At 31.9% G+C, this 21,519-nt stretch overlaps 3 protein-coding genes across 3 annotated transcripts; 1 reads left to right on the top strand and 2 right to left on the bottom strand.

The window, feature by feature from the left end:
- Positions 1-3,869: 3,869 nt before the first annotated feature.
- LOC150027797 (F-box/FBD/LRR-repeat protein At5g56420-like) lies at positions 3,870-5,146 on the bottom strand. Its single transcript, XM_090301512.1, has 2 exons — positions 4,448-5,146; positions 3,870-4,352 (listed from the first exon to the last, which is right to left on the bottom strand). Exons 1-2 carry the CDS (start codon positions 5,144-5,146, stop codon positions 3,870-3,872), a joined length of 1,182 nt encoding a protein of 393 aa, XP_090157638.1.
- A 3,879-nt stretch (positions 5,147-9,025) lies between these two features.
- On the bottom strand, positions 9,026-11,418 carry PDE329 (calcium homeostasis regulator). Its single transcript, XM_068645492.2, has 3 exons — positions 10,982-11,418; positions 10,111-10,275; positions 9,026-9,637 (listed from the first exon to the last, which is right to left on the bottom strand). The coding sequence occupies exons 1-3, from the start codon at positions 11,348-11,350 to the stop codon at positions 9,317-9,319; spliced, it is 855 nt and encodes a 284-aa protein (XP_068501593.2). The 5' UTR covers positions 11,351-11,418; the 3' UTR covers positions 9,026-9,316.
- Positions 11,419-13,996: 2,578 nt separating this feature from the next.
- On the top strand, positions 13,997-19,947 carry LOC137836766 (uncharacterized). The gene is made up of 19 exons (XM_068645493.2): positions 13,997-14,204; positions 14,358-14,395; positions 14,509-14,531; positions 16,060-16,166; positions 16,255-16,306; positions 16,394-16,478; positions 16,634-16,724; positions 17,202-17,240; positions 17,395-17,462; positions 17,598-17,660; positions 17,788-17,843; positions 17,944-18,017; positions 18,166-18,258; positions 18,351-18,452; positions 18,662-18,742; positions 18,846-18,937; positions 19,057-19,072; positions 19,320-19,430; positions 19,531-19,947. The coding sequence occupies exons 1-19, from the start codon at positions 14,082-14,084 to the stop codon at positions 19,639-19,641; spliced, it is 1,425 nt and encodes a 474-aa protein (XP_068501594.2). The 5' UTR covers positions 13,997-14,081; the 3' UTR covers positions 19,642-19,947.
- The last annotated feature ends 1,572 nt before the right edge of the window (positions 19,948-21,519 follow it).

The following is a 21,519-nucleotide window of genomic DNA, read 5'->3' on the forward strand; positions in this document are numbered from 1 at the left end:
ACATTCTTCGAATCAAATAGAATTCAAATGCAAGATTTTAAGCAAGGCAAATCAACAAAAGAAACATTTGTCGGTACTATGTTGGTCAACTTGAGAACTACAAGAGTTTTGGAGCTAAACACGACAGAGGGCACCGCAGTGTAAGTGTAGCAACCCAATTCGAGGTGAAGGTGTTCAAGGCTACCAGTTTTTTTTTATCAGCAATGAATAAATAAAATTAAAGGGGATACTTCAGGGGTATCCCAACCCATATACAGTAACCAGAAGTGGACTTCCTATATCATCCACAAGCGAAACTCACATTTATGATTGGAGCAGAACAACCTTAAAGTGAGAAAATCCTACCAAAAGATAACCAACATCGGCGACCACCGATTACACATATAGTGGACGCCGCTTCATCGATCGGCGATCATGTTGACCTAAGGAGATCGCCGCTTCATCAACCGGCAATCATGTTGATCTTTGCATACCTACGGCGACCACCGACTACGCACATGGAGATCGCCCGTTGATCGACCGGCGATCATGTTGTCCTTGTAAAACTTCAGCACCCTCCGACTAGGCGATCATGTTGATCTTTGCATACCTACGGCGACCAGCGACTACGCACATGGAGATCGCCGGTTGATCGACCGGCGATCATGTTGTCCTTGTAAAACTTCAGCACCCTCCGACTACATGGAGAACGCCGCTTCTTCGATCGGCGATCATGTTGACAGAACGCCGCTTCATTAACCGGCGATCATGTTGGCCTTTGCATACCTTCGGCGACCACCGACTACGCACGCATGGAGATCGCCTTTTTCGACGACCACCGACTACGCACACATGGAGATCGCCGTTTCATGTTGACCCTTGCAGACCTTCGACGACCACCGACTACGCCCGCGTGGAGATCGCCGGTTCATCGACCTTGTATAACTTCGGCGATCATGGCGGAATTTGCCTCATACAAACCTTGCTGGATTTGGATTTGCTCACGTCAGTGAATACCTACAGCATATCATGGCCCCTTCTTGCACATGTGTCTCCTTAAGAGAATTCGCTCTATATCTTCAAACGTGTAGCACCCTACGTCCCTGCAATTTGATCACAGCTATAGCCCTCACAACCAGTTGTAGCATGTCTCGATGCATCCCCCTTCTTGCACATGTGTCTCGATGCATCCTTTCAAGGCTACCAGTTATTCTCAATACATCCTCGATGCATCTCTCGATTCTACTTTGATTATGAATGGAGGAACATATAAAACGTAATCTATGGAGGGGTTGGTCCATATCGCGCCCATGCAGAAAAGACTTCACTGAACGAAGAAAGCGAGAGAAGACCTTTTTTTCTATCTCATAAACAAGATTAGATGGTGTATTCAGGTCGAAATCGAAAGAGGAAACTGAACGCCGGTTCCAACGCTTGGACAAAACACGGTTTTTTGACTATGATAGGGTTATTTTTTATTTTTTTTTACCAAAATGGGGTCCGTTTAACAAAAATTACAAATTTAGACAAGTCGTGCAAATTCGGCACGACTTCATATGCAGAAATCGTTCCAATTAGGCACGACTTCTGCCATGTCATACTGAAGTCGTGCCAACTTGACACGACTTCTGCCCTGTCATACTAAAGTCGTGCCAACTTGGCACCACTTCTGCCACGTCATTTTTTTTAAAATTTTATTGTTTATATATTGGATAGTAAGTTATGTAAGGTTAAAAATTAATTTGATACATAATTTTCTAAGAGTGTTAGTTTAAAAGGAACAAAAAATTGGATAATCGTGTATGAATCATGTTTGACGGTAATGTAATACAATAACTTGATTATTTGATTAATTAAAAAATAGAAAAAAAAATTATTGAATTTAGAAATAAATAGATAAATGAAAAATTATTATATTTGGAAAATAAATAGAGAATTATTGTTGTGAATTTGCAAAATAAATAGCTTGAGAAGTAATGATTTTACAGAATACGTAATGATGAGAAAAAAATAATTTTTAACATTACATAATTTACTATCCAATATATAAACAATAAAATTAAAAAATTATGACGTGGCAGAAGTCGTGCCAAGTTGGCACGACTTCAGTATGACATGACAGAAGTCGTGCCAAGTTGACACGACTTCAGTATGACAGGGAAAAAGTCGTACCAAGTTGACATGACTTTAGTATGACATGGCAGAAGTCGTGCCTAATTGGGACGACTTCTGCATATGAAGTCGTCCCAATTAGGCACGACTTGCCTAAATTTGTAATTTTTTTTAAACGGACCCCATTTTAGTAAAACAAAAAAAATAACCCATCATGGTAAAAAAACCACAAAACACTGGTTGTAACCACGTCTTGGTTGGGAGAAAAGAGAGAATGTAGCAAATGATTGAGTCTTGAAAACAACTGATATATCAGCCATGGTTGAGAATGCAGAGTGTGCATGGATGCTTCACTTTCTTATAGGAAGATAGAAGTATGAGCAATGGTTAAGAATCCAAAATATGCATAGTTACTTCAGTTTCCTGCAGGAATAACTCACCGCCCAACCTATAGTATGTAGCCAAGTTTGTTTGCATGCTTAATATATTTATTGTAAATTATCACCAAAAAAAAATGTTCAATTGGGTAATATTAGGGTGGTAAAACGCATCGGTGCATGATCCGATCCGTAAAGAACGTGTGAATTTGAAATAGTAGATTATCCTGTTATAAGGTGAGATGGCGAGTTCATCGTCATTTTTCAAATTTTTTCCTTTTTTATTTGTTATATATCTATTTACTTAATTATAATCATTTATCTCATTTTTTAGACAATAAGAATAAATTAAATTAAATTTTAATATTTTAATAAAAAAAACTTAATACTTAACAAAATAAAAAAATATCAACATTATTTTAATGAATCAAATAATGTATAAAAAAAATAATATAAATAATTTATTTTAAAAGTAAGAGATCTCTATAAAAGTGTCAAAAATAAAAAAGGGTGAAGTGATCCCATCATGTCTCGCCTTACTTAACCTGTTGGATTGACAAGTTAGACGGAATAAACAAATTCAAAAAACCTTGTCCAGAGGCAAGAGTTTGAAGCTTCGGACAATGCTTGAGCATTTCACGACCAAAGTGCACATGGGTCAACTCAAACTGAACTAAATTCTGAATATCAAAACATCAAAAACTCCATTTTTCCCCTTAAAAAATGGAAAATAAATAAGAAATAAATTTTACACACATTACTAAATCTGTGACCAAATCTTGAAAGTTCTTATTAATTTCCAACTATATGTGGACGGGTCCAACTTGGGCAAATTGTAGAACTTTTCTGCAGTATTTGCAGCCATATGACTAGCAAATCCTCCAGATTAGGAGTCCCAAAAAGAGACGGGGAAGAAAGAAACACAAATGCAAGATTTTAACCAAGGACAAATCAACAAAGAAAATATGTTTCAGGGTTAAGTTGGTGAATTTGATAACTACAAGGGTTTTGCAGCTAAGCACTATGTTTATGATATAATTTGACTCAGTTAGAATCCAGAGGAAAAATATGGACTAAAATAAAACCCAAGTTGTTAATCATTATAATTTATATTTTTATTTTTATTTTCAATTGTGGAAGGTCTAATTTTTTTCTAATTTACAAATATTTATAAATATAAATTATAAGAACAAATACAAATGCATAACAAAATTTGTTTTGACAGCATGATGGGATTATTAGAATTCGCCATCAAAGTCAATAATCCATATAATAAAAAAGATTACATTAAACATCATCTTAAATCATCAATGTAAGATATATTCTAATCGAAAAATGTAATAATATGAAACAAACTTGAATTAGGTGAAGAAAACTATATTTATTTGATAAACATATCCACTAATAATCATACTCAGATCCCCAAATTGACTCTTCAAATGATAGTGTACAAGTATCCGAACTCTTTCTGCATGAGGATAAATCTCTTATCATATCATGTCTTCTCACAAGATCACTATATTCATCCTGGTGAATGAGGAATTTCATGGTCTGTAAAAAACTTGCATTCAGCATAATATATTCCGCAAATCGATAATCAAACGCAGAACCCCTGTAGTCTTTAAGACAACAGGTTTTAAGGCGTAATGAAATGCATGTAGGAACAGTAAGTGGGAATGGCAAAACTTGTTCTTCTTCATCGCCTTCGGTGCCTTCTTCGTCTTCATCGCCTTCAATGCCTTCAATGCAAATGACAAGAGTTTGAAGCTTTGGACAATGCCTGAACACTTCCCAAAAGTGAGGCCATTTCTTGCTAAACTCCCAAGTGCTAAACTCAAGTTGAACTAAATTCTGAAAATCACAAAACAGGTCTGTCTCCAATATCTGTAAGAGATACAAAATAATATCAAAAACATCAGAAATCATATTTTTCCCTTAAAAGTACAAAGTAAATGAGAAGCAAATTTTACATGCATTACCTTATCTGTGACCAAAACTTCAACGTTCTTAACAAATTCCAATGGAACTACAAGTGTGTCGACTTTAGCTCTAACCAACTTGGGAAATGCGCGGATTTCATTTTGAATAATGCAATCAATAGTATCGATTTCCAAGTCTTCAAGATTAGGAGACCCAGATATAAGCTGTTCAAGAAGATCATAACATTCTTGGAACCGAATAGAATTCAAATGCAAGATTTTAAGCAAGGGCAAATCAATAAAAGAAACATTTGTCAGTTCTACGTTGGTCAACTTGAGAACTACAAGAGTTGTGGAGCTAAACACAACAGAGGGCACCGCCGCAGTGTAGCAAATCAGTTCGAGATGAAGGTGTTCAAGACTACCACTTATTCTCAATAAATCCTCAATGCATCTCTCGATACTACTAGAATTATAAACGAAGGAACATATAAAACGTAATCTATGGAGTGGTTGGTCCATATCGCGCCCACGCAGAAAAGAGTTCGCTGAGCGAACAAAGCGAGAGAAGTCCTCCATTTCTATGTCATAATCAAGATTATATAGCGTATTGAGGTCGAAATCGAAAGAGGGAACTGAACGCCATAGAAGGTTCCAACGCTTGGACAAAACACTGGTTGTAACCACGTCTTTGGTTGGGAGAAAAGAGAGAATGTAGCAAAGGATTGAGTCTGGTAAACAACTGATGATATCAGCCATGGTTGAGAGAATGCAAAGTATGCATGGAAGCTTCACTTTCTTATAGGATTAAGAGAAAAGATAGAACTATGAAGCAATGGTTAAGAATCCAAAATATGCATAACTCACCACCCAACCTATCAAATCTTTTAACAAGATTTTATTTCTGCATATGAATTGAAATTGACGTGATGCCATGAGAAACCTCACCTTGGGAAGTGAAAGAAAAGTCTAAGGTTATATTTTCCATATTGCATTCAAAAAATTATAATGTGATGTTATTACTTATTACTAATAATATGTAAATGTTGGTTAAATAAGTTTTTTTAGTAGTTTATTATTTTGAGTTTTTTTATTTTTTATAAATATATATTAACATTTTATATAAGATATAATTTTATTACTTTATTTTATATTCATATATATTACATATGATTTTACTATTTAATTTTTTTTACACAAAGTGAGAATTTTTTTTTAATATTTTAATAAATAATATATTTGAGAATAAGTTTGCATTGTTCTTATTATTATTTTCATACTTTTATATTATACAATTTATTTTAACTATTATATTATTTACAATCTTATTTTACTATTGTAGAATTATAGTTTAATATTGTTTTATTTAATCAATTTTAAATAAATTTTTTGTATTATATTGTAATGAAGAACATCTTATGAAAAATCATATTTATTAATATAGAGTCTTTTTAGTCATGCTCCATCTACTTTTCGCCCCTTTACAATTTTTCTGTTAATATTTAATAAGAAAATGGTCTTTTGACAATGTACTTCCATATTTCAGTAAATATTAATATTTTAATTATTTTTAATTTTTTAATTTTAAAAATTATTTTAATATTTAATATTTTGTTTATATTTTTATTAAAAAAATTATTTTTTTATAATAAATATTAATATTTTGTTGTAAGGGTAAAATGGATTAGGAAGTGAAATTATTAATATTTTGTTATCATCACCCTATTTAATAACCACACACTTCAAAAATATGTGTAGCTGGTCGAAATCAAACACCTTCAAATGAAGGTTTCCTTGTGAGAATATCATATATACACCATTTAAAATAAAAGAAATATAATTGAAACGATTTATCCAAAAGTAAAAGATTAATTAAATAATATTTTAATTCCTCGTAAATTGTGGTTGTTTACGTTCCTTAATAATTTTTTTCTGATTTCATCTTAAAAGAATAAATTATTCTCATTATTCTTTGGGTGTAGGTTATATAGTAATAGTGATTTTACAATGTCTTAATTTATTTTTTATAATATTCATACTTTAATTAATTTCTTATTTGGTGATTGATAGTGTTAAAATAGAAAATATTTCTTTATTATGATTCAGGGTCCTATTTAATATCTAGAGTCTTAAATTTTATATTATGTTAATAAATTTCAAGTTTTTTTAAGTAATTGATTTTAAACTTATGACTTTTACAACGAAATTAAGCGATACATTAATCATTGATGAAGACTGGTATGTATTTTTCTTTTAATAAATTTGTATGTGTTGTTTTTATCCTAAATAAAATTTTCAAATTATTCCTTATAATTTGTTTTATTTCAGTGTTGACATATTTTAAGTGATCAACTATTCATATGTCAAGAATAAATAGGATTAACATTTTATTTTAAAATTTAATCAATATAAGAAAATTTATTTTGTGTGTTTTTAATAACAAATATTACAAATGGTGTTTGATTTTAGAAGTTTATAATCATGACAATCCCTGCACAAAGAATAGTGTTTGGTTGAGAGAAAAGATAGAATATGCAGAGTTGCTTCAGTTTCTTGCAGGAGTAACTCACCACCCAAGGTATCAAATCTTTTACAAGATTTTATTTTTGCATTGGAATTGAAAATGATGTGATGCCAAGAGAAACCTACACTTGAGAAGTGAAGGGAAAAGTTTAGGGCTATATTTTCCATATTCTTCATTGAAAAACTTATGATGTGATGGTACTACTTATTAATAATAATATGTAAATGTTTGCTAAATAAATTTTTTAGTAGCTTATTATTTTTTATAAAATATTTTTCTATTTTTTTATTTTTTATATAAGATAGGATTTTGTTTTTTATTCATATATTATATGGCTTTACTATTTAAATTTTTTTACACAAAGTAAAAAATGTTTCTTTAATATTTTATAAGATACTTGAGAATAAGTTTATTATTCTGATTATTATTTTCATACTTTTGTATATATCATTTATTTTAACTATTATATTATTTACCATATTTATTTTACTATTTTAGAATTCTACTTTAATATTCATAGGTACTAAATTTGTTTCATTTAATTAGTTTTAAATAATTTTTTATTATATTGTAAAAAAAACATTTTATGAAGGAATTTTAGCAATCACTCATAACAAACATTAAATTAAGAAATGTATTTGTTATGGGTTTGTGTGTAAAAAAATTATATATATTTATTTATTTTTATTTTTTCCTAAACTCAATAATAGTAAAGTGTGTATCCGAATCTATTTGTGTACCACTACATTTATAGTAAGTTAATAAAAAACAATGACTTTTACCATTAACATTGAAGTTATGTTGGTCAAACATTACTTCAACTAGGAAGTCAAATTCTCCTTACCATATACATTATAGTAAGTTACCACATAAATAATTATTTTATCATTAACATGGAAGTTGTGTTGGTCAAATATAATTTCAACTAAGAAATCAAACTCTTCTCATCCAACGCTAAAGTATGTAGGGGAGTTTGTTTGTGTGCTCAATACATTTATAATAAATTATCACATAAACAGCCACATTGCCATCAATATTAAAATTACATCGGTCACAAAGTCATCTTTATTATGCACAACTTATATTATACAAAGTCATCTTTATTATGCAAAAACTTATATTATATGAAGTCATGCCATTTAAACATACTTAGGATAATTGTAATATTTTCAAGAAAATATCAATTGAATAATATTTTTAATCTGATTGTCAAGATTGTGTTGATTAAAAATAGTAATCCGCATTGTCATAAGGTGGGATGAAGAGTTGACCTCTCATTTTTCAATTTGTTTTCCTTCTTTATATTGTTTTAAATCTATTTACTTGATTATAATCATTTATATTTTTTTTTACAATAAAAATATAAAAAAGAGTAATAAAATTATATCAAATTTTAATATTTTAATTAAAGAAAACTTAATGTTTAACAAAATAAATTAAATATTAACAATACTTCAATAAATTAAATAATGTATAAATAAAGTATTATAAATAAAATTTTATATAAAACATTAACCACCACAAATTTGTATTCCAAAAATATGAGATCCTTTATAAAAGTGTAAAAAAAAAAAGTGAACTAACCTGCCAACTAACCATTCACCCATAAATCTTGGCGCATTTTACCATCCCTAAGTAATATAAAAAAAAGTACACCATTTCTAGAAATTTCCCATTATGATGTAAAGTGTTTTTTTCAAAATAATTTGATAAAACACTGAGTAAAAGAAATGAAAAAATTAAATATTTTACGTAAAAAAAATTAACAATTAGACCATATTTATTTGATTTGACTTGAGAAAATATAAAGACCAAAACTAAGTGTGATTAAACTTTTTGCCGAATATGCAATGCAACTAATATCAGCATATTTTATGTTTAGTAGGACAAACAAAAAAGTGGATACTTCTAATATGTAAAATAAAACAATTCAAAGTAATACACTTTTTCAATAATATATAATTTTTTAATGATTTTATACACATATGAAAGATGCTCCTAGTTATCACATATGCTTCTCTGTTTCTGGAATTAGCATCACTTGTAATTTGAAGAAATGAGTTACATGTCCTTGTATCTTATGAAATAAACATCTTCCATACTTAACTCAACAATTGATACAATAACTAGCTAGGCTTTTCATTTCAAGAACTATATCAGCCACTGTTTACTGACATGATTTACCACCATTTTCATTTCACCATCTATAATGCTGACAAAAACTACATGAAATTTCGTAATTTTCAAAAAGTTATGACCCCAACATTCAATATGGATCTGGAAAATAAGAGAATGTGATCTAAGATGGCTCTCATTTTTTCTGTGAATGAACCAAAAGGCCAAAGCAGCTTAGTTTCTGAAATATAATTTCATATTATACAGTGGAAATCACAGGCTTCACATTGTTATGTCTCACTATTTTGTTGAAGGAACTGAAGGTCTTTCATTTGTATTTCCACAGCTTCTTTTGATAGAGGCTTGAGTTCTGAAACATAACCATCATCAACACCAGCTGCTACTTTCTCTGCCTTGTCTTTCACAAGGCTCTGGATCACATCGCGTGGAACTGTTGGAAAAACAGCACCAACCATTGCTGTCAGCAGTCTCTCATCTTCTTCCTCTACACCATCCCTTCCAAAGCAACACACATAGATTGCATCAAGAGCCTTCCCAGCTCGAATCTCCATTTCTATAGCAGGAGGCTCAGCCTTTAGCTTTGCCCGTCTCTGCATTGTTGAATGAAGTTTTATAGTGTTTTTAGTGCCATATAGATAAAACTTAGCTTCAGCATAATCAAAACACCAAGCATACCGGCACAGAAAGCAAGAATATCTTCCACATAACTTTGTTTTTCCTCTTCTCTATACAGCATTTCTCACAACACAAGATGAATGAAAATTTATCTGGATTTGTTATGGGGATTTGCCATCACCCTTTGAAAGGTTTCTTTGAGAGCATCCTAATATTAGACCATTCCTATTACTTACAACTTACAAGTATGCAACTTTGCTGTGTTGATATGGTTGGTACTTAGTGATATTTTACTGTTCATAGTTTAGAGTTTAGATAACATATATTGGAACAACTAAGTCAGTTAATGCAAACTGGTGGAGTTCTTCTTCAAATGCAGCATAGTATCAAAACAAAATGACCTTCAAAGATAGATAGATACACCAAAACTAGTGAAATAAGGACCAACCTCCTTTGCCTCACTCATCAAGGCCATGAAATTCTGCTCCTCAAATTCAATGTCATTTGAGATCCTGAGCCTAGAGACCCCTTCTAGAATATCTTCAGTTTTGAGAAGACCTGCGCCAACGGCTGCTAGCCAACAGCATAACAGAACATAGAGAGGATCCCCTGCCTATTCACAACAAACCAACACCAAGTCACACATTCATTCCCCTTTAGCTCACCAAAACCAAAACCAATTGTTACCCCAAAACAATGCCAAAAGTAAAATTACAAAACAAAAACAAAGGATAAATCAACCCATCAATATTCAAATTTGATTATGGGGTAGGAATCAAACATTTCACCTGTCTTCATCAATGTAAACTCAAAAGATTGAGTTCTGAGCATGAAATCTAGCTCTTTAAATCTAACCACAAAACCCAGTTAATCCATGTAATAAAGGTTTGCCTTAAATATATCACAGGTTAGATAGGTGAACTTCTAATTCCAATTCTTATTAGGGCATACAAGGAAAACTCAACCAACAAAGACTGATATATCAGATAAAAGAGTCTCAAAACTTAAATAAAATACCAAATAGTTCATTCTACTTAATGTAAATAAAACTCTTAACACATCAATTTATGATTCCATGATAGTGTAAATTCCTACATTTTTTACACAATAAAATTACATTGTTAAGTTCTGTAATGAAATAACTAATCAAGTTTCTTGTTTTGAACATGATTTCTGATTGGTTGAAACTCTATGAAAGTGAAACTCTTGCTTAACTACCCAACCTTGATCAATTACAAAGACATGATTTTGATTTGACACGAATGAACCCCAGAAATCAGATGAAAGGGTGTGAGGAGAAGGATTGGTTGATCACTCACCCTTCCTCGTCGGTCTTGGAACTCATAGAAGGCAGCGGAATCAGCCTGGGAGCACTTCTTCCCAACGCGCCTTCTGAACTCAGCAAAGTCCACGAGGTCATCACCGACGCCACCTTCGTCGCTGAGGATTCTGGCAATGAGACCCACCACAGGAAGTGCCCCGATGACCCTGTTGGCGAAATTGCCCAAGGAGTTGGAGTTATCCATGTAGGCTTTGACACTGAAGTGTTTGACTCTTGAAGTGGGCTTGGTGGTGGTGGGGTGAGCATGGTGGCGGTGGAGGTGGAGGTGGCGGTGGCGGAGGGAGGAGAGGGTGAAGAAGTGGGAAGAGAGAGATGAGAGGGGTGAAGTGGACTTCAAAACCACCATGGTTGGGGGGGTTAAGGTGGTTGGGTTTGAGGTTCTTGGCCTCACGTTTATATATGTTATCCACTTTGCTTTCTTCTTCTCACTTCTCATACTTTATTTATGTACAAAAATAATAATTAGCGTGTAAATATCTATTGAAAATATTTAATTTATATATTATATAACTATGAAGTATATAAATTAATAATAAAAATTTATGTATATTTTTTAATAATATTTTTTATGTTCAAAATAATTTATTTTTTATTTTTAAAATTATAATAAAAATTTATATTATAAATTTAAATTTTTAGAAAATTAATGTATTTTTTATTTTTAGAATTGTGTTTGAATTGTCAAAAATTTAATAAATATTTTTTTTTCTAGTAGACACTTCACCGATATGTGTTCTACAAATGTAGTATTAATGTCAGTGTCTGATACATGTGTCCGTTTAAAAAGATATGTCCGTGGCTCAGAGATAAAAATTCTCTTAACTTCTTTTTATTAACACTAATTATTTGTTTATAATAAAATGAACATAAACGTTTTACTACCACCATGACACACATTTGACGAGGTCAATGAGGCAAAAAATTATGATGTGACAATGACAATTTTGTAACAATAATGATTTCATAAGCATGTTGGATACTGCTTCTCTGAACTCTTGTTTACCACCACCGATGACTCCTCCAGTGACGCTCATCTCTAAATCGCTTCGTCGCCTCCTCGACGAGTTCCTTTGCTGCGAGGCCAGGTTGAAAGTTGTTGTTCTCATGAGTCGCGACCCCTCTCAGATCGTCAAGCGAGATCGTCATTGTTGCGCTCGACGTGACGACACACCGGGAACAACTCCGCCGCTAACAACAAGGATCGCGTGCGGTCGTTGTCGTGAACGATGGCGCGGAACTGGTCGGCGTCAAAACAGATCCACACAACTCTCAAAACGCTGTCATTTGATGATTCGACTGTCGGAGAAGGCCCTTCGTCGTAGGGATCAAAGACGAAACTCTAAATTTGGGTCATATATTACATCAATTATTACTGAGATCTGATTATATATATTACACTGATTATTACTAAGAACTGATTATATATATTACACCGATTATAACTAAGAACTGCAAGTAGCTCGCGCTAGTTATTCGCGCAGAATCTGCTGTCACGTGTGTTGCGTATTCTGCTGTCACGTGTGTTGCGTCAAACGTAGGTTAATATATTAGGACTCTAAAATAAATATATTTTTCTGAGTTATATTGTTAATAATATATTATTCTATACTTTGCTTGTGTTGTCATGTCATGCTTTCTTGTTTATGCAATTCGAATCAAGTACATATTATTGTTTTGATTTAACTTAAAATAATTAGTCGTATTTATTTTGTAAATATGCTTCAGTTTAAAGTTTTTTCTTTGAAGGAATATTTCATTTAAAGTTAAAATCTTTATTTTGTATGGATTGCACACAAAAATGTACTGATTACACACTTTTAGGAATTACAGAAAAGTCTTTCTGTTCTTATATATTACATAAATCTCTTTCTACTTTATATATATTTTTTATAATTAAACTCGTAGAGTATGTCTTTTTCCAAGTAGATTTAGTGTCGTTAACAAATTTGTTTTTATTAATTCATGCACTGACAATTATTTTTTTATTATCTTTTTGGTCATTTTTTGAATTCAGGTTACTTTTTCTGGTTTTTAGATTTATGTTATTTTCGACAATTTTCAAATCTCTACTATTTCTTAGTGATTCCTAGATTCATGTCACTTTCAGTCATTTTTAACCACTCGTTACTTTCAACAATTTATACATTACTTTCATTAATTTCATTTACTTTTTTAGTAGGATTATTTTTTTAATAGTTCAATACTCCTAGGGATTTCTAAATCCCTTAATTTCATTTGTTATTTTTTTAATGAACTTTATACAATAATAAAAAACAAAATTAAAATTTTGATATTTATAAATGTAATAAAATGAATAACTAACAAAGTTTACAATTTCAAAATATAATAATGTAAACAATAACATTACATTATCATTTATTCTAATTCACAAAATTAAACATAATAAAAATTAAATAATATTTTTTTAATTATTCATGTTGATAATTTATTTTTTTAGAAACATTTTTTTATTATATTTCGAATATATAAAAAATAATCATAATTAATAATGTTCAAATAACAATATAAAATATATATTAATTAAATTACAATATAAAGTATATATTAATATAATCAAAATTTAAATATTATTGGTGATGCGTAAAACATAATAAAATTATAAGACAATACTTTTGTAAAAAAAGCTCATTATTACTTAAATTTTATTCATTAATGATTTTAATAACAAACCGTGTAACTACCCAGCGTTTTTAGTTCTAACAACCACGTTTCTTTATGTAAAATGACAGCTGCGAAATATTATTCCATTTTTAAATAATGTTTCAGAAAAGAAATATTCCTAAAAGCAATAATTCTCAATACTGTAAGTATCCAAATAATTAGTGATGCACAATTAAAAATGCATTAAAAAGGTTTAGTTAGATAAAAACAATTATTTGTTTTTTTACGAGAAATGATGTTTTGGTAATAATATGACTATTTAATAATTTTTTATTTAAATATATTAATTAATTTTTACAGTATAAATAGCAGTACGCATTGCTTTAAATTTGAAAGCTGAGAGAAGGTGAATTGATAGTGTGGAGTTGATAACAGAGGAAGAAAGGAAGAAAGAGATGGGAGCATATTGTAACGTCGACGTTTCGTTGCCACCTTTCTACGGCGTCGCTTCAAGCCAAGATCCCAGGTTCTGCAAGCACGTTCACGACAACGTCCATGGCAACATATATATTGATCCCGTAATTTCTGTTCACAATTGAATCGTTTCGTTTCTCGAATCTTATTCGCTTGTAGCTACGAAGAAAACTGAAGCACGCTATTGTTTTTGTTTTTTGTTTTTGATTTTTCTGATTTTTTTTATTTTTTTTTTGCGTTTTGTTCGGTTTTTGCAGCTTAGTTTGAACTTCATAGACACTGAGCAGTTTCAGAGGTGAGTTTGAAACGTTTTTGTTATTCTGTGAAACGGTTCATTTCCACAAGCTTGTTGTTATGTTTTGTTGTTTGTTAATTTTTTGGTTCTGTTTTTTTTTGTTTATGTTGCAGGCTTCGCGAGTTGAAACAACTTGGTGAGTTAATCATCGTTTATTGAATCTTATTGTAAGAGATTCGGTTAGAAATTAGAAGCTGCTTGAAATTGAAAATAAATACACTGGGATAGGTACTAATTCTAGGAAGGGTTTTTAATGCATTTTATTTTCCATGTGAGCTCACGAATAGTTTGTTTGCTTTTAGATGCTTGAACTGTTGTTTCAACGGCGGGGCTACTTAGCATGAAAAACCTTTATGCTTGGAATTTATGTATGAAATTAGGTTAGAGTGGGACCAAGATCTTCAAGGGTTATTGTTGTTGTGGTCATGGTTTCGTTTTGATCCTTTACATTGCAGGCAAATAGCCGCAGTTGTGGTCCTGGTGAGTTTAAAAAGACCTTGAAATTGTTGCCAAGTTTGCAGTGTTGGACCACTTTTAAGAACCATGAGTGGATTATATTTTTGAGTGTTCCCAGGCATCCTGTTTGTTAGTGATAATTTTAATTTGTTTGTTTTGTAGTGTAATCAGGTTAGTACGCAAAATGATAGAATGTAGTGAATGGTAAACTATCAAATATTTAGTTGGACTGTTATGCTATTTTGCTCTAAATGCTGGCTATCTAGGCTTCTCCTTTAGGCAAGAGGCTAGCTGGGGAATTTCATGGGAAAGTTGGTTTTACTGCTTTGGGGTTTCAAATGAAGTATGCCAAGATCTTGGTTTTAAGTTCAATTTAAAATAATACCAAAAGAAGATGCATTTATTGGTCATCAATACTCATTTTTCATGTGTGTCGTGAAAATTTTGAGTACTTTAATGAGTTTTACTTGCAGGAAAAGGGTACCATGCATGTATATATAAAACAGGTTTTAGAGTTTTGGAAGTTCATTTATACTTGCAGTATAGCTTAGTTCTGATATTGAAATGACACTATGGTTAAGAGTATAGCTTAACAATTTGGTATAAGGTAAACTGTTTTTGCTTTACAACAATATTATTTTACACAAATTTTGTGTAAGGATGTGAATCTGTTAGTGTCTGTGTGTGTATGTGGGTTTTTTGTTATTATTATATGCCAGCTTTTATAGTATGTTGAAAGTGTCATGAAGGTAGAGAAAAGATCTTTCTGAATTTTCACTATTATGTTACAGAGATGAGATGAAACACATTGAATTTTAACGGAAACTGAATAACTTATTATGCATTTATGTCATGACCTAACTAACACAAGGATGTCGATTATTTGATTCCCTGCTAACCACTGGGACTAATAAATCTATCTCTATAAATAAAAAAATTTCCCTTGTGATGCAATAGAATATATCGAGGATTGTGTTAAATATCCATTTAGTCTCTCAGAAGATATTAAGTTTATTTCTTTGGTTACGAAGTAGTTCTTTACATATTCATGTAACCTGTAACACGAAGACAGTTGTTGTGAAATGTAATTTTTAAAAAAGCTGCTTCAAAAGCTGTCATGCCATTGATGCCCACATGGCTTGATGTCCTCTTTTTAATGTTCAGTATGTTTAATCACTTCAATAAATCAGTTTGTTTTTATGTTTCAGGTTTTACGAACATGGTTTATCCAGGTGCTATGCATTCCAGATTTGAGCATTCTCTTGGCGTGTATTGGCTAGCTGGTCAATGTGTGGAAAAGCTTAATACTTATCAGGTATAAAATTTTATTAAGTATTTTATCATTTTAAAGGTAAAGTCATTTTGACAGGATGCTAATTTGTGCTTGTGTTGTGATCATGCAGGGCCTGGAGCTTGGTATTGATAGATTTGATATTCAAACAGTGAAGCTTGCAGGTATCTCATGTTTCTTGGAACTACCGTTGATTTTAATCCAATATAGTTTTTTAATAATTTTTACTGCGGATGCCTTATTTTCTGTAGGACTTCTGCATGATGTGGGTCATGGTCCTTTCAGTCACTTGTTTGAACGCCAGTTTCTTCCCCAAGTTATCAGTGGTTGCGATTGGTAATCTTATTTTTACCATTTTTAATACAATTTTGCATTTAATGATCTAATTTACTTCATTTTTCTCTGCATTTTCCCCTCGTAATGTTTAGAGAAAAGTTGTACTTCTGTCAGTAAATTCCTTATTTTTTGTGTCATATTTTTTTACGTTGTAGGTCTCATGAACAAATGTCAGTTAATATGGTCGATTATATGGTTGATGAACACCATATTGATGTCGACTCCCAGATGATAAAAAGAGTCAAGGTAAAGCTACTTCTTAGCATTATTTATTTTCCTGCATTAGATTTTGAGCATCACTTCCTTAACGATCATAAACATTATGTCTGAAATAAATTAACAAAGTTGTTGTTAGTGTAAGTAATAAATAGGGCGATTAGGCAGTGTAGACCTGGAAATAACTTTCTTCTAGTTTTGAAGCACTGTAATAAATGTGCAGATACCCATGGTATTTCTTTGTTCTTTACCAGTCATCACTAGGAAATGTTTGTTCAAGCTCCGCCTTGGACATATTCAAAACAGATTTAGAAGGTTGTCTAGCTTCCATTTTCCCATCTCCTTTACTGTGTGTGGATATCCTAAGTTGAAACAGAAATTGCACGGGTTTATGTTCTCAGATATTTGTTCACTTATTCTGCATCAGAAGCATATTGCATCTCTCATATAAATAGAAAGTAGAAAGAGGTTTGCATCTTCATTCTATTAAGTGGTTAATGTTGGCAGGATATGATACTGGCAAGCTCTGACTTTGCTCCTCCAAGGGTAAGATTTTTAATTTATTCTATTTTATATTTTCTATTCTCTAGGCATAATTATTAATAGTTTTGATGGATCATTTTTTTATTCTTACCAAAGTTATTTGTTACCAATGTATCCTTTCTCTTTTATATTTTTTACTCAATTGTTGGTTATTTAGAGCTCAAGTGAGAAAAGTTTCTTGTATGATATTGTTGCAAATGGGCGAAATGGAATTGATGTTGACAAGTAAGTAAACAGAAAATTTAACAGTTAAATCTGGTTTATTGATCTTTTTTACATACATTTTTTCATGTACTCTTTGAGTATCTGAGCATGTGTTCTGCCATATTGTAATACTTTGTGGAGACTATTGTTTTGCAGATTTGATTATATTCCCCGTGACTGTCGAGCTTGTGGTCTAGGATGTAATTTTGAATTTCAAAGGTTTCATGAATCTCTTAAAAAATAATTAATTCTTATCAGTTGTTTTATAATTCTTCTTAGCTGGAAAGCAAACTTAAATATAGGTTATGTAACACTTCTAGCAGCTAAAATTGTAATTTACCTACAGGTTATTGGAGTCAATGTGGGTTTTGGATGATGAAATTTGTTTTCGTGCTAAGGACTGTTAGTGTCATACCTCAACATTTTTTCATAATGCATTTCTGATTTTCCTATTCGATTGTATTTCTAATTGTCCCTTGCTCTTGGCTGTGCAATTTGCTAGACCTCACCATCCATAAAATGTTTGCCACTCGTGCTGATCTGTATAGAACAGTTTATACACATCCAAAAGTGAAGGTGCGAAGTAGTTATTTTGTTTGGAAGATTATTTTATTTTAGGTAGATGTAGATGGCTGCCTTCCCCCTCCCCTTTCCTGTTTATTTAATATCCATAAGCTTTCCCTTCTTGTTTTTACAGTTTCTAATCCCATCTTGATGTTTCCAGGCAATGGAGCTTATGATAGTAGATGCACTTGTTCACGCTAATAGTTATTTGGAGATTTCATCTAGCATACATGATCCTTCTCAGTACTGGAAGGTTACGAGGGCCTGTACAAATGAACTTGTATTAAAAACATTTTAACAATGCTCTTTTGAATCATAAAATGTAATTTGCTTAAAAAAATGCAGCTGGATGACACAATAGTTAAAACCATTGAGACAAGTCCAAGTCAAGAACTAAAGGAAGCAAGGGAGTTGATCCTGCGCATTCGAAGGAGGAATTTGTACCAGGCATGTTTTTGACCTGTTTCTTTTCTGTGATAGTTATCTGCAATTATCTATTAGGTAGTGGTATTTTCGCAAGCTGTTTGGCACGAATTCCATATGTGTCTTAATTCATGTTACATTGGCTTAAAATGTTTGTGTGATTAAAATTTTTGTATTTATTAAATTATAATTATTTAGTTTTGCTGAATCTAAGGAAGAATTTTGTTTTGCAGTTTTGTAACGAGTACCCTGTGCCAAAAGATATGCTGGACAATTTTAAGAAGGTCACTGCTCAAGATATTGTTTGCTCTCAGGTGTTCAATCTGGCTAAACCTTACTATTTTCAAATTGCATATAATTTTGATTTTTTCTCTTTATTGAGGAATTCCATTTTGTTTTATATATGTCATTTGACAGAAGAATGGTGGGGTTACACTGAAAGAGGAGGATGTAGCTGTTTGCAATGTCAGCATTGATTTGACTCGCGGAAAGCATAATCCCCTGGAAAGGTATTGAGTGAAGAAGAATAATCATGGTTCCTGAACAGTGACCTTTAGTTTGTTTCAATTTCCTAATATCTTGTCCTAATGTATTATTTTCTCTTTTATGGTGCATGTTTCTGTGGCAGTATCCACTTTTTCAAGGTACATCACCTACCTAACTATATTTTTATAGTAGTAAATCCTCTTACCTTGTGCAGTTTGACAGTTTCTGGGCTAATTTGTTTTAGTTTAAACTGTTTTTTATTACTTCTTCTGGGATACTGGGCTGCAATTGTTGAAAATTATTGAAACATTTAAAGTGTTTTAGTTTGGTCCTTATCATTGGTGTTTGATTTAGAATTGAATTGGGCTAGTTGTATTGAGTTTCCTTGTTGAATAATGTATTCAGGATTATGAAAGCAATGAGAAATTTACAATACCTGATGACCGCGTAAGCCACTTGCTACCTACATCTTACCAAGATATGATAGTCAAGGTGTACTCCAAAAAGCCAGAACTGGTTAGTTAGTTATCCTATTCCTATTCCTATTCATGTATGAACTTCTTTGCTTTACACATTCAGGTTGGATTCACTAACCTTTCTTTGTGCAATCCTATAGGTGCAGGCAATTTCAGAGGCTTTTGAAAATTTTCAATTGAAAACATATGGAATAAAAACACAGGTACATTCAACACCACAGAAGAAGCGACGGTACAATTCAACTGTATGAAGGAAAATGTATCATGACCATGATGCATTTTTTTTCTTTATTCTGTCTCACCCTCTTTTGGTATACTTACATTTTCACAATCGTAAGTCCACGGAAAACAATGTGAAACTCTGAAGGTTGTACTAGAGTCACCACACCAAAAAATCAATTACATGTATAGCAGTGGTTAAGTGCAAGACTCTGATTTAGCTGTAGTTGGCAATGAGAGCAATATTTTCTTGTCACTGCTAGTTGGCAGTCTCAACTTGCAAATGTTTATCAAATCTCATGTTAATGACAAATTGGTCCACTCTTGATGGATGAAAATGCATCTTTAGTCTCTACCTTTTTAAGGCTACTAACTACTAAGCATTCATTGTGTACTACAATTGTGTCCAGTTGGAACAAAAAGTCATCTAATTACCTTAAATTTCATGTAAGACAAATCCTTTTTTTGGATAAAACTGATAGTGGGATTTGACCCCAACCCAAGGAAATAATGCTGGATTGCCAAGTTGACTCCTTATGGAAGAAAAATCTAAAAGCATATGCGTCTCGTGACTAAACTAAATTTGTGGTCTTCAATCTACTTAAATCATAGCCCACGGTGCTTATCTTGATAGCTTAACACATTTCATGCCTAAATCACTGATGTGATATTTGCTCAATTTTTCCTTCTTAAATGATACAAACTACGAATACAAACTTTGCTTTAACTTGTAATAATGTCATCAAAGAGTTGAAACAAATAAGGATCAAATACACAGTTTCCCAAGAACTATACTTATTCAGAGATTTAAAGCAAAAAAATGTGAAAAAAATTTGAAAAAGAAAAAAAGATAATGGGTAGATCCTATTTTTTTGCTATCACTTTCTTTAGGGGTCCATTTTGTGTATTGGGAAGAGGCACCCTAATTTTAGTTTTGGATGGTCATGGCTCTAAGATCACGGGTGTTACTGCTTACTAGTGATAGCTCTTAATAAAAATCTCGAGCATTTTGCGATTCAGTTGAAACTTGGCCTCGTGATTCATGACTATGTTGAGACTTCAGAGACATCTTTTTGGTCACATTAAAGTCCAAAGTTGGCATTCACGGGTAAGCAGCATTAAGCACATCATCATACAAACACCAATCTTCCTTACCCTTTTGATTCATTGCAAACCAAATGCCTCAAACTTCATATTTCCCTTTTACTATTTCCTTTTTCAATAAGTATTCACAAACACACATCACCCTTGCCATATGCACATATACTCCACTATTTATCAAAATTTTAAATTTTGTTCAAATTCTACATGTCGGTGATGTTTGATGTGAGTGTTCTTCAAGTTCAATATGCCAAAGTACATCATTTACCCTTCTTAAATTTAGAATACATATCTACAAATGAATATTGTTTATTTATTGATTGGTGAAGATAAATTATGGTAATGTGTTAACTTTTCTGTACTCATGATTCTAAAGTGTTAACACCGACTAAAACATCATGATCATTGAAAATTTGAAAGCATCTTAAAGGGAAGCAAATTCAACAGAAATCATTGGTCTTGGTTCACCATTCTATGTTTGATATTTAATCAAATGTGTGATGTGATGATCCTAGGTCATGTAGATGCCCATTGAAAATTAGTTCGATTCTTCTTCCATTGCACCTTCTTCTTGAGCTTATTTTCATGAGAAGATTTTTTTTTTTTTAATTTTTCCTATGGGGTAACATAGAATATCACATTTGATGGCCAAGACACACTTTTCTTCTTTATGTCCTTATTTTTTTGTTTTAATTTCTCATGCTTTTCTTAGAACAAAGTATATGAAAATTCAAATGTAACCTTCCCCAGATGATCACCAGTTCAAGCTTGTCACTGAAATTCTCTTTCAGCCCAAAGAAGTTATTTCC

The sequence above is a fragment of the Phaseolus vulgaris genome, chromosome 4, assembly GCF_051622355.1.
Source record: "Phaseolus vulgaris cultivar YP4 chromosome 4, ASM5162235v1, whole genome shotgun sequence".
Taxonomy (NCBI): domain Eukaryota; kingdom Viridiplantae; phylum Streptophyta; class Magnoliopsida; order Fabales; family Fabaceae; genus Phaseolus; species Phaseolus vulgaris.

Bases quoted from the DNA above. Each gene is read 5' to 3' on its own strand.
- LOC137836766 (XM_068645493.2), top strand. From the start codon at position 14,082: ATGGGAGCATATTGTAACGTCGACGTTTCGTTGCCACCTTTCTACGGC. The intron at 16,307-16,393 runs GTATCTCATGTT...TATTTTCTGTAG, and splicing joins TCAAACAGTGAAGCTTGCAG to GACTTCTGCATGATGTGGGT. The intron at 16,479-16,633 runs GTAATCTTATTT...TTTACGTTGTAG, and splicing joins GTTATCAGTGGTTGCGATTG to GTCTCATGAACAAATGTCAG.
- LOC150027797 (XM_090301512.1), bottom strand. From the start codon at position 5,146: ATGGCTGATATCATCAGTTGTTTACCAGACTCAATCCTTTGCTACATT. The intron at 4,353-4,447 runs GTAATGCATGTA...TATCTCTTACAG, and splicing joins AAGTTTTGGTCACAGATAAG to ATATTGGAGACAGACCTGTT.
- PDE329 (XM_068645492.2), bottom strand. From the start codon at position 11,350: ATGGTGGTTTTGAAGTCCACTTCACCCCTCTCATCTCTCTCTTCCCAC. The intron at 10,276-10,981 runs GTGAGTGATCAA...TGTTGTGAATAG, and splicing joins TCCAAGACCGACGAGGAAGG to GCAGGGGATCCTCTCTATGT. The intron at 9,638-10,110 runs GTTGGTCCTTAT...TCAACAATGCAG, and splicing joins TGATGAGTGAGGCAAAGGAG to AGACGGGCAAAGCTAAAGGC.